General features: G+C 41.0%; 1 protein-coding gene across 2 annotated transcripts in view; it reads left to right on the top strand.

Annotated features, from left to right (window-relative positions):
- The first annotated feature begins 520 nt into the window (after positions 1 to 520).
- The window catches only part of colec12 (collectin sub-family member 12), a 148,046-nt gene continuing 136,253 nt past the window's right edge, over positions 521 to 12,313 (top strand). Inside the window, exon 1 of one of the 2 annotated variants that reach the window (XM_073043581.1) lies at positions 521 to 692. Coding sequence is in view for 1 of the 2 variants with exons in the window: in XM_073043572.1 (XP_072899673.1) it covers positions 1,080 to 1,086 (7 nt within the window). In the remaining variant the exon portion in view is untranslated. Of the gene's footprint in view, positions 1,087 to 12,313 lie in introns of both variants that reach the window. The other variant, XM_073043572.1, reaches the window with a different exon arrangement.

Below are 12,313 nucleotides of genomic sequence, written 5' to 3'. Positions count from 1 at the left end.
TCTGTAGTCTAGTGTAGTTTTTGTGTTGTTTTACATAGTTCAGTGTAGTTTTTATATTGTTTCATGTAGCACCATGGTCCTGAAAAATGTTGTCTCATTTTTACTGTGTACTGTACCAGCAGTTATGGTTGAAATGACAATAAAAAGTGATTTGACTTGACTTGCTTCTAACTTGCAAATATAAGATCAGTTGTTCAAATCCTTTTCTCTTAAGTTAATTCTGTCATTCCAGGAATTATCTTAGTGAACCCGTCGTCTATATGACACTATAATTCCAGTCTGAAGTGAAAGAGATGGGTCTACATATAAAATTCTATGGAACCATATTTTTTATGTATAATGCAACAAAATGGTGGGGGATTCCAACATACTCTGCCGTCTTAGAATTCCTGTTCAGTTTTCACAATACCCCTGACGATTTCAAAGCTTTAATAACACTAGAGGAGCAGGAGGAATGTTTCAGCGAGGGAGTGACGTTTTGCACTTTGAAGCCAAATGAAAACCAGATTTTGTTGCGCTCATTTCTCTTAGGAGTCATGTAATGTGTAACACGATCAGGACATATTCGTTCGTATTCGCCCAAAGCATTACCTGAAGCTGTGGAGGAATGTGTGTTCATCCTCACTGTATACAAATGTTGGGAGAGCAGGCAGATGAGGAAAACATGTGCTAGAGGAGAGCTTGCAGGCTGGGTACTTCCTTTTACGTTTTACATTTTTGTGGTCTGCTTGTAGCCAGTGGATTAAATCCTCTACTTAGAAACTTTCAAAGATCCAGACACTTTGCTTTCTGCAGTTTGTAATCCGAGAGAGCGACACTCTCAGTTCAAGTTTGCCGGTCTTTCCAATATTAGAGGATACTCCGAATCTTGTTTTACAAACGTTTTCATTTTTGCATATCTTCAAAAGAATTTCCAAGTATATGTAGTTTGAAAGTTCTGGATTCCTAATTTCTCAGATGTAATACATTGATATTTATAGAAAGTTCCAGCATGAAAGGTGCCAAGGACTATTAAAGAGGTTATATTTTTATATTGAAACTATAGTTTGCTTCCCTTTTTGAGTCTCTTCGCCCACGAAATGAAAGGTAGGTCCGAAGTTTGAGCGAAGTGTTACCGTATTTGCACGTTTAATGCTAGAAATCTCTGCTATTTCGATGATGTGATGATATGTCCTTGAATGCTTTTTTCTATTGAAAATGTTTCAATGTAAGCTCTTAGAAATGTCTAACTTATGTCAAAAGCCGTTAATTTTGTGAAAATTAACTATTCTTAATGTGGCATTTACAGCGCAAGGGATTCTTAATATTATTTATGTTTAATCGTGGTTTAACTTTGCCGCTACTTGTTATGTTGGGTCGACGCTGCTTTCTGCTTGGTAAAGTGGGCAAAAGCAGCGGAGGAGAAGGCGTAAAACATAAAACCATAACATTGCTCATAAATGTTCCGAAACTTTGTCCAAAATGAATAACGATGGATCGACTTCGCAATCCGAAATTTCCAATCATCTTGTTTACATTCTGAAAGCAGGAATTTTGACCTCGGGGTATTCAATGTCTTTCAATTCGCTTTCCTAAAAAAATAACATCTGGTAGTAATTTTGTGGTAACGGGACTAGAACTGCTTTACTCGGCTGCTTGGAGTGGTTTCGAAATCTCCAGCAAATGCAGCATGCAGACATCAGAGGAATAAACCGTTTGGTTGCTATACATTTCTGCAGTCGCTCTAATCGCAGCCCTTCTGTAAATTTACGTTTTTATCGTCATCAATGACTTGCATTTATATAGTACTTTGAAGACAGCAAAATGTCTCTAAGTGCGGACTACGCTATATTCAAAGTTTAACCGTGAGTCCCAAAAGGAGATACGAGAATAGAAGACTCAGAGCCTGGTCACAGAGATAGGTTTTTAAGCAGAGTTTTAAAAGAGGAAGTGAATTTCAGAGGCCAGAGCATCTGAAGCTGAAGACCACCAGTGGAGAATTATCTCCAGATATGGATGTATGGAAAGGATAGTAGGGTACAGAGACTGTGGTGTACAAAGGCTGTTGCAAGTATAGTCAAGAAGAAAAGAAAAGCTTAGGAAAGGTTAAAAAAAACTAGGTAATGATAGAGATCTAGAAAATTATAAGTCTAGCAGGAAGGAGCTTAAGAATGAAATTAGGAGAGCCAGAAGGGACCATGAGAAGGCCTTGGCAGACAGCATTAAGGGAAACCCCAAGGCATTCTACAAGTCTGTGAAGAGCAAGAGGATAAGATGTGAGAGTATAGGACCTATCAAATGTGACAGTGGAAAATTGTGTATGGAACCGGAGGAAATAGCAGAGGTACTTAATGAATACTTTGCTTCATTATTCACTACATAAAAGGAACTTGGCGATTATAGGGATGGCTTACAGTGGACTGAAAAGCTTGAGCATGTAAATATTAAGAAAGAGGATGTGCTGGAGCTTTTGGAAGGTATCAAGTTGGTAAGTCAGTGGGACCAGACAAGATGTACCCCAGGCTACTGTGGGAAGTGAGGGAAGAGATTGCTGAGCCTCTGGCGATGATCTTTGCATCATCAATGAGGACGGGAGAAGTTCCGGAGGATTGGAAAGTTGCGGATAGAACCATAGAAAACTACAGCACAGTACAGGTCCTTCAGCCCTCCATGTTGTGCTGGCCCATATAATCCTTTAAAAAGTACTAAACCCACACTACCCCATAACCCTCCATTTTTCTTTCATCCATGTGCCTGTCCAAGAGGCTCTTAAAAACCCCTAATGTTTTAGCCTCCACCACCATCCCTGGCAAGTCATTCCAGGCACTCACAACCCTCTGTGTAAAAAACTTACCCCTGATGTCTCCCCTAAACTTCCCTCCCTTAACTTTGTACATATGCCCTCTGGTGTTTGCTATTGGTGCCCTGGGAAACAGGTACTGACTATCCACCCTATCTATGCCTCTCATAATCTTGTAGACCTCTATTAAGTCCCCTCTCATTCTTCTACGCTCCAAAGAGAAAAGTCCCAGCTCTGCTAACCTTGCTTCATGTGACTTGTTCTCCAAACCAAGCAACATCCTGGTAAATCTCCTCTGCACCCTCTCCATAGCTTCCACATCCTTCCTATAATGAGGTGACCAGAACTGAACACAATACTCTAAGTGCGGTTTCACCAGAGATTTGTAGAGTTGCAACATGACCTCTCTACTCTTGAACTCAATCCCCCGTTAATGAAGCCTAGCATCCCATAGGCCTTCTTAACTACCCTATCAACCTGTGCAGCGACCTTGAGGGATGTATGGATTTGAACCCCAAGGTCCCTTTGTTCATCCACACTAACTGTTATTGTTCCCTTATTCAAGAAATGGAGCAGAGATAGCCCAGGAAATTATAGACTAGTGAGTCTTACTTCAGTGGTTGGTAAGTTGATGGAGAAGATCCTGAGAGGCAGGATTTATGAACATTTGGAGAGGCATAATATGATTAGGAATAGTCAGCATGGCTTTGTGAAAGGCAGGTTGTGCCTTACAGGCCTGATTGAATTTTTTGAGGATGTGACTAAACACATTGATGAAGATAGATCAGTAGATGTCGTGTATATGGATTTCAGCAAGGTACACCATGCAAGGCTTATTGAGGAAGTAAGGAGGCATGGGATCCAAGGGGACATTGCTTTGTGGATCCAGATTGGCTTGTACACAGAAGGCAAAGAGTGGTTGTAGACAAGCCATATTCTGCATGGAGGTCAGTGACCAGTGGTGTGCCTCAGGTAACTGTTCTGGGACCTTACTCTTCATGATTTTTATAAATGACCAGGATGAGGAAGTGAGGGATGGGTTTGTAAATTTGCTGATGACACAAAGGTTGGGGGTGTTGTGGATAGTGTGGAGGGCCATCAGAGGTTACAGCAGGACATTGATAGGATGCAAAACTGGGCTGAGAAATGGCAGGTGGAGTTCAACCCAGGTAAGTGTAAAATGGTTCATTTTGGTAGGTCAAATATGATGGCAGAGTATAGCATTAATGGTAAGACTCTTGGCGGTGTGGAGGATCAGAGGGATCTTGGGGTCTAAGTCCATATGACACTCAAAGCTGCTGCGCAGGTTGACTCTGTGGTTAAGAAGGCATATAGTGTATTGGCCTTCATCATTCGTGAGTTTGAGTTTAGGAGCAGAGAGGTAATGTTGCAGCTATATAGGACCCTGGCCAGACCCCACTTGGAGCACTGTGCTCAGTTCTGGTCGCCTCACTACAGGAAGGATGTGGAAACCATAGAAAGGGTGCAGAGGAGATTTACAAGGATGTTGCCTGGATTGGGGAGCATGCCTTACGAGAATAAGTTGAGTGAACTTGGCCTTTCTTCCTTGGAGTGACAGAGTATGAATGGTGACCTGATAGAAGTGTATAAGATGATGAGAGGCATTGATCACATGGGTAGTCAGAGGCTTTTTCCCAGGGCTGGAATGGCTAGCATGAGAGGGTACAGTTTTAAGGTGCTTGGAAGTAGGTACAGAGGAGATGTCAGGGGTAAGTTTTTTTTATGCAGAGAGTGGTGAGTGCATGAAATGGGCTGCTGGCGACGGTGGTGGAGGCTGATACTGTAGGGTCTTTTAAGAGACTCCTGGATAGGTACATGGAGCTTAGAAAAATAGAGGGCTATGGGTAATCCTAGGTAATTTCTAAGGTAAGGACATGTTCAGCACAGCTTTGGGGGATGAAGGGCCTGTGTTGTGCTGTATGTTTTCTAGTTTCTATGTTTCTAGATATGTTCATTAGGGTAGAACTGGAGAGATATAGGACTGAAGTAGATTATCCAGATTGGGAGTCTCCAACCTGAAACAGTGCTTCTCTTTTTCTCCTCACAGATGCCACATGACCTGCTGAGTATTTCCAGCATTTTCTGTTTTTGTATTACATTTCCAGCATCTGCAGTTCCTTTCATTTTCACTCGGGAGGCTCTTTTGTTTCAATGGGATTCCTGCCCAATGGCCAGTTGGATTTACTTAAGCAGAAATAATATTTTTGCTTAAGTAAGTCCAAATTAGGAAGCAAAAACATAAGATCAAAGATCTGTTGGTGTACGCATATTATAGTTCCTGAAAATCGGGCAAGGATCATGATGCATGATTGACTTCTTCCTTCGGTTGAATGCGAGCAGCACAACAACTTAATATTGACGGTCATTGTAATGATTCTGATGTCTGGCCAATGCAAATCACACCATTGTTTATCTGGGCATATCACCAAGAAGCCAGTGTGGTCTGTGGCTAACACAGGTTAAACCTAGCTAATAATTCTTAAAGTGTATCTACATCTCTTAAAGGGGAGAGGAGGTGTTGGTGCTTGTATATCGGATGATCAGCTACTGGCTGTTCCATCATCTATTCTGAGTACTGGAGTGAGTAAACTGCAAGGTTTTCAAACATCATACTGGAGACTTTTCATCATGGATTGTCACAGACTAAAGGCATCGTAACTGCTGCTTGGATACCAAACATTTATTTACATTAATCCACACAAATATAGTTAAACAAGAGCTGTTTGTTCCAATTATGGAATTCCCTTAAGGATCCATTATGGAAGAAATGCATAGAATTACATTGATATATTCCCACAATCATTCTCAAGAAAAACATCTCAACCCTCTCCAATGTATGCACGTCCTTTCTTAAATAAGGGATCCAAAACTGCTCACTATACTCCAAGTGAGCCTCCCAATGTCTTATACATAGAAACATGTCATTTGGCCTAGCCTTTCTATGCCACTATTTATGCCCTATGAAAACCTTCTGTAGTTTTTCCTCATCCATATCCTTCAATATTGCACTATATTCCTTCCATTCTCATTCATGTTCATCCAGCAACCCATAAATGTATCTAAGCAATTCTTTGTCTTGATATTTCTGCTGAATTTTCATTTTTCTTGGTTGCAGTCATATGCTGATGACCTTCAGCTTCCACACAAGTAGAAACATCTCCTTTATCAACACACTTGATAATTTCAAAAAAGTTTCATGGAAATAGTTAAAGATACAAAAAAAACACAAACTACCATTTAACTGAGTAACAAATTATATATTTGTGCAGTACCTCTGATGTTACCAAATATCTCATTTCTGCTCTGGGCTCTGAAAGAAGTTGAGGCCCTAGGTAGAGGAGATTCGATTTTGATGCTTGTACAACTGGCCTGGGTGTGAGATTGGATCGCTCTGGGCACCAAGCTGATTTGAAGAGCTTGAGAGTTGCTTTGGGCTGAGCCCAGAGCGAGCTGCTGGGCAGCGTGATCTAGGCCCTGGGCCTTTCACTGTGGTGGTTCCTGGGTCCTAGTGAGAGGTACGATTTGCTGTTTAGACAATTTAAATGCTGGCCCAGATTGGAGGCAAGAGCTGATTTTGCTTGCTCTCCACCATAGTTATTCCTCTCTCCAGAGCCTTTCACTGTCCTGTTGTTTGGTCAATTTAAACGCTGGCCCAGATAGACTGAAAAGACAGGATGTCAGTCAGGATGAGAGCCAATCTTGCTTGTTCTCTGCGATGTTCATCTCCATGGCACTGAGGCTATGAAGAATGCCCCAGCTGCTGTGCTCAGTGCCCCTTAATATGATGAACTGATAAGTGAGGCTTTGGGCCTACTCTGGGGTTCAGATCTGAGGACTCAATTTTGATTCGGAATACTGCTACTCACTCAATTGTTAGCGTGATTTGTTTTTTCTCCCTTTTTTCTTGAGCTGAGTGTAGGTCTTTTATTTTTATTTTTATTCTATTTTTTCTTTAATTACATTCTTTCGTGTTTCTTGCTTTGTGGCTACCTGTGAGCAAGCAAATCTCAAGGTTGTATAATTTATACACTCTGATAATAAATGTACTTAAATCTTGAATCTCCTCATCATCCGGCCACCCTTTCTAAATTTTGTAAATCAAAACAATAAATACATCGTATTTTGGTAATATTACCAAAATTAATAGCTAATATGCAAGATGATACCTTGGAAAAGACAGGTGGAATATTCCTTCTGAGTGTAGGTAATCATGGAAAAAGATAGATCTGGTCCTCGTGTTAAGATTCTAAATTGAAGGAAGACCAGTTTTGATGGTATTAGAAAGGATCTGGCAGGGTGGATTGACAAAGGTGTACTTGGGAAGTGGGAGGACATCAAAACTGAAACTTTCAGAATACAGAGTTTGTATGTTCCTGTCAGTATAAAAGACAAGATAACAGGTTAAAGAACCTTGGTTTGTAAGAGATATTGTGGTCCCGATTAAGAAAAAAAAGGAAGATGGCTAGCGGGTTTAGGCAGGAAGGAATAAATGAGGTATTTGAGGAGAATAAAAAATGCAAGAGAGCACTTAGAAATAAATCAAGAGGGCTAAAAGGCATGAGGTTATTCTACCAGACAAGAAGGAGAATTCCAAGGGCTTCTACGGATATCTTCAGAATAAAGGGATAGCAAGGGCAAAACTGGTCCGCTAGAAGATCAGAATGGTAATCTATGCATGGAGCTGAAAGAGATGGGGGCGATCTTAAATGGAGCTTTTGCATCTGTATTTATTCAGAAGACAGATATAGAGTCTATCGAAGTGAGGTAAAGCAGCGGCAAGATTGCAGACACTATACAGATTAACATATAACCTTATACGGTGTTTGCTGTGTTGAGGTAAATTAGGGTACATAAATTCCCAGGACCTGACAGGGTGTACCCTTGGATTCTGGGTGAGGCTAGTGCAGAAATTGCAGGGGCCCTGGCTAGATATTTAAGACATGCTTAGCCATAGGTGAGGTGCTGGAGGATTGAAGGATAACTAATATTGTTCTGTTGTTTAAGAAAGGCTCTAAGAATAAGCCAGGAAGTTATAGGCTAGTGATCCTGACATCTGTAGTTGGAAAGATATTGGATCTAAAGGATTGGATATATAAGTATTTGGATAGATAGTGACTGATTAGGGATAGTCAACATGGCTTTGTGCATGGTAGGTCATGTCTAACCAATTTTATAGAGTTTTTAGACCATACAACCATTAGACAAGAGCAGAATTAGGCCATTTAGCCCATTGAGTCTGCTACACCATTTCACCATGGCTGATCCATTCCCCTTTCAACCCATTTATCTTTCCTTCTCCCTGTATCCTTTGACACCCTGACTAATCAAAAACTTACCACCCTCTGTTTTAAATGCACCCAATCACCTGGCCTCCACAGCCATCAGTGGCAACAAATTCCATAGATTCACTACCCTCTGGCTAAAGAAATTCCTCTTTATTTCTGTACTAAATCAACATCCCTCTATTTTGAAGCTGTGCCCTCTGGTCCTAAACTCCCCTGCCACAGGAAACATCCTATTCACATCTACTATTTAGGCCTTTCAATATTCAATAGGTTTCAATGAGAACCCCCCCCCCCCCCCCATTCTTCTAAATTCCAGCGAGTACAAGCCCATGCCTTCTGTAACTGCTCATACAATAACTTCATTCCCAGAATCATTCTCATGAAAAACCTCTGATCCCTCTCCAATGCCAGCAGATCCGTTCATCTCCCAGTGTCTTATACAGCCTCTGCTTTATATCCTTATATATTCTAGTCCTCTTTAAATGAATTCTAACATTCCATTTGCCTTCATCACCAGTGATTCAACCTGAAAACTAACCTTTAGGGAATCCTGCACAAGGACACCCATATCCCTTTGCACCTAGAATTTTTGAATTTTTGCCCCATTTAGTAAATAGTCTACTCATTATTCCTTCTACCAAAGTGCACGCCCTTACACTTCCCAACATTATATTCCCATCTTCCACCTCTTGGCTCATTCTCCTAATTTGTCTATGTCCTTCTGCAACTTCTCTGCTTCCTCAACACTACCTGCCCCTCCAACTATCTTCGTATTGTCTGCAAACTTGGGCCACAAAGCCATCAATTCCATCATTCAAATTGTTGAAATACAACGTAAAAAGAAGTGGTCCCAACATGGACCACACCCCCAACCCCTCTGTGGAGTACCACTAATCACTAGCAGCCAATCCAAAAAGGATCCCTTTATTCCCACTCTATGCCTCCTGCCAATCAGTCAATGCTCTACCCATGCTAGTATCTTTCCTGTAATGCTTTGAACTCTTATCTTGTAAGCAGCCTCATGTGTGGCACTTTGTCAAAGGCCTTCTGAAAATCCAAGTAAACAGCATCCATTGATTCTCCTTTGTCTTATCCTGCTTGTTATTTCTTCAAAGAATTCCAGCAGAATGGTCAGGCAAGGTTTTCCCTTAAGTAAACCATGCTGACTTTGGCCTATTTTGTCATGTGCCACCAAGTACCCCAAAACCTCATCTTTAACAGTTGATTCCAACATCTTCCCAACCACTGATGTCAGGCTAACTAGATTATAATTTCTTTTCTTTTGCCTACCTCCCTTTTTGAAGAGTGGAATAACTTTTGCAATTTTCCAGTTCTCCAGAATCAGACCAAAATCTATTGATTCTTGAAAGATCATGACTAATAATATCTCCACCATCTCTTCAGTTACCTCTTTTAGAACCCTTGGGTGTAGTCCATCAGGTCCAGCTGACTTATCTACCTATGAACTTTCAGTTTTGCAAGCAATACCTCCCTACTAGTAGCAACTGCACTCACTTTTGCCCTTTAACACTCTTGAACTTCCAGCATACTGCTAGTTCCTTCCACAGTGAAGACTGATACAAAATACTTATTCAGTTCATCCGCTATTTCCTTGTTTCCCATTGCTATCTCTCCAGGATCATTTCCCAGTGGTCCAATATCTACTCTCAACTCTATTTTACTCTTTATATATCTGAAAAAACTTTGATACAGTTTTGATATTATTCGCTAACTTACCTTCATGTTTTTCTTTTTCCCCATAGTATTTTTAGTTGCTTTCTGTCGGTTTTTTAAAAATTCCCAATCTTCTAACTTCCCACTAATTTTTGCTTTATTATATACCCTCCCTTTTGCTTTTATGCTGGCTTGTTTCCATTTGTCAGCTACAGTTGTATCATCCTGCCTTTAGAATACTTCCACTTCTTTGGGATGTGTCCATCCTACTCCTTCCGAATTGCTTCCAGAAACTCCAAATATTGCTGCTCTGCCATCATCCCTCCTAGTGTCCCTTCCAATCAACTTTGGTCAACTCTGTAATTCCCTTTAGCCCACATCAGATTTTAGCTTCTCCTTCTCAAATTGCAGGGTGAATTCTATAATGATCACTGTTCCCTAGGGTTCCATTACCTTAAGCTCCTTAATCATATCCAGTTCATTATACAATTGCTGATCCCCTGTTGGGCTCAACCACGTGCTGTTCCAAAAAATCATCTCAGAGGGATTCCACAATTTCTCTCTCTTGGGATCCAGCATCAACTTGATTTTCCCAATCTACCTGCATATTGAAATGCTCCATGACTAACATAACAGTCCTTTTTTGATATGCTTATTCCATCTCCCATTGTATTTTGTAGACCACCTCCTGACTGTTGTTGGGAGGCCTGTAAGTAACTCCTATTGGCATCTTTTTACCCTTGCAGTATCTTAACTCTACCCACAAGGATTCTACATCTTCCAATCCTTATTTACCCCTTTCTAAAGATTTGATTTCATATTTTACCAGCAGAGCCACTCCTCCTCCTCTGCCTACCTCCCTGACCTTTCGATAGATTGTGTATCCTTCGATATGAAGCTTCCTATTACAATTGTCTTTCAGCCTTGACTCTGTGGTATGCACAATGTCATACCTGCCAATATCTAACTGCGCTACAAGATCACCTACCTTATTCTGTTTACTGTGTGCATTCAAGTGTAATACCTTCAGTCCTGTATTTGTCACCCTTTTCAATTTTGGCCCCTTTTTGCACTGCAAACCATCCCACACTGCAATTTTGCCCTACCATCTGTCTGTCCTTCCTGATAGTCTCACTATATACTAGCTCTGCTTGTAAACCTACATCCCCATCCCGATCACCCCAGTTCCCACCCCCCTGTGAAATTAATTTAAACTCTCCCCAGCATCTCTAGCAAACCTGCTTGCACGGATATTGCCTCATCTCTTGGGTTCACGTAAAGCCTGTCCCACTTGTACAGGTTATACCTTTCCCAGATGAGATCCCAATGATATGCAAGTCTGAAACACTGCCCCCTGCATCTGTTCCTCAGCTACACATTCATCTGCCAAATCATCCTGTTCTTGCCTTCACTGGTGTATGGCACAGGCTGCAATTCTGAAACTGTTACCCTGGAGGTCCTGCTCTTCAGCTTTCTACCCATCTTTCCAAATTCTCTCTTAAACCTCCTCTCTTTTCCTCCCTGTCCTGCTCAATGGCTTTCTAACCATCTTTCCAAATTCTCTCTTAGGACCTCCTCTCCTTTCCTCCCTATGTCATTTGTACCAATATGTACCAAGACATCTGGCTGTTCACCCTCCCCCTTTAGAATGTCATGTTAGAAGGGACACAATCCAAGATGTCCCTGACCCTGTCACCTGGGAGGCAACATCCCATCAGGGTCTCTCTATCACGTCCACATTGTCCTATCTACTCCTCTAACTATGGAATCTCCTTGCCACTGCATTCCTCCTCTGCCACCTTTCCTTCTGAGCCAAGTACCAGAGACCTTGACACCATGGCTCTGCCTGGTACTTCTTCACTCAGAGGGTGGTGAGAGTGTGGAACGAGCTGCCATTGCAAGCAGTAGATGCAGTTCAATTTCAACATTTAAGAGGAATTTGGATAGGTACAGTACATGGATGGGAGGGGTTTGAAGGGTCACAGTCAGGGGAAGGTCAATGGGACTAGGCAGATTAATGGTTCAGCATGGACTAGATGGGATGAAGGGCCTTTTTCTATACTGTACTTTTCTATGACCCTATTTAAATGAAATACAGAACAATACTATACAACTATTTAGTACTATACAACTGTGTATTGGATCCTAATATTTATCAACAAAGGAATTCATTTAATGTATGCTGCTGTGTTCTCTTGATTTACTGTAAATAAATAAAAATCAGCACACACAGCTAATACAGATAATGGACTACAGCATTCATAAAATGTTTTCAATGACTGCATCTTTCAAATCTTCGTTTTCATTGTAACACTCAAGATGATTATCGATACCTACAAATTCTTAGCAGCTACTAACATATTGAAGTAGTTAAATCTTTTCATTTTCATTCAGGGCTGTTTCTGGCATCTCCAAGCCTGAATACTTGAAATTGCTGAGAACAAATCAGTTCTGAATTGTCTTACTGCATATTTCTTACCAACTATCAGTGACAAAATGTAATTGCTTTTTGAACACAAACACACACAACTGACACTATTTAAAAACTTCAGTC

This window comes from Hemitrygon akajei, chromosome 1, assembly GCF_048418815.1.
Source record: "Hemitrygon akajei chromosome 1, sHemAka1.3, whole genome shotgun sequence".
NCBI lineage: Eukaryota > Metazoa > Chordata > Chondrichthyes > Myliobatiformes > Dasyatidae > Hemitrygon > Hemitrygon akajei.
Note: the sequence above shows the minus strand (reverse complement) of the source record. Positions and strands in the feature narration are given on the sequence as shown.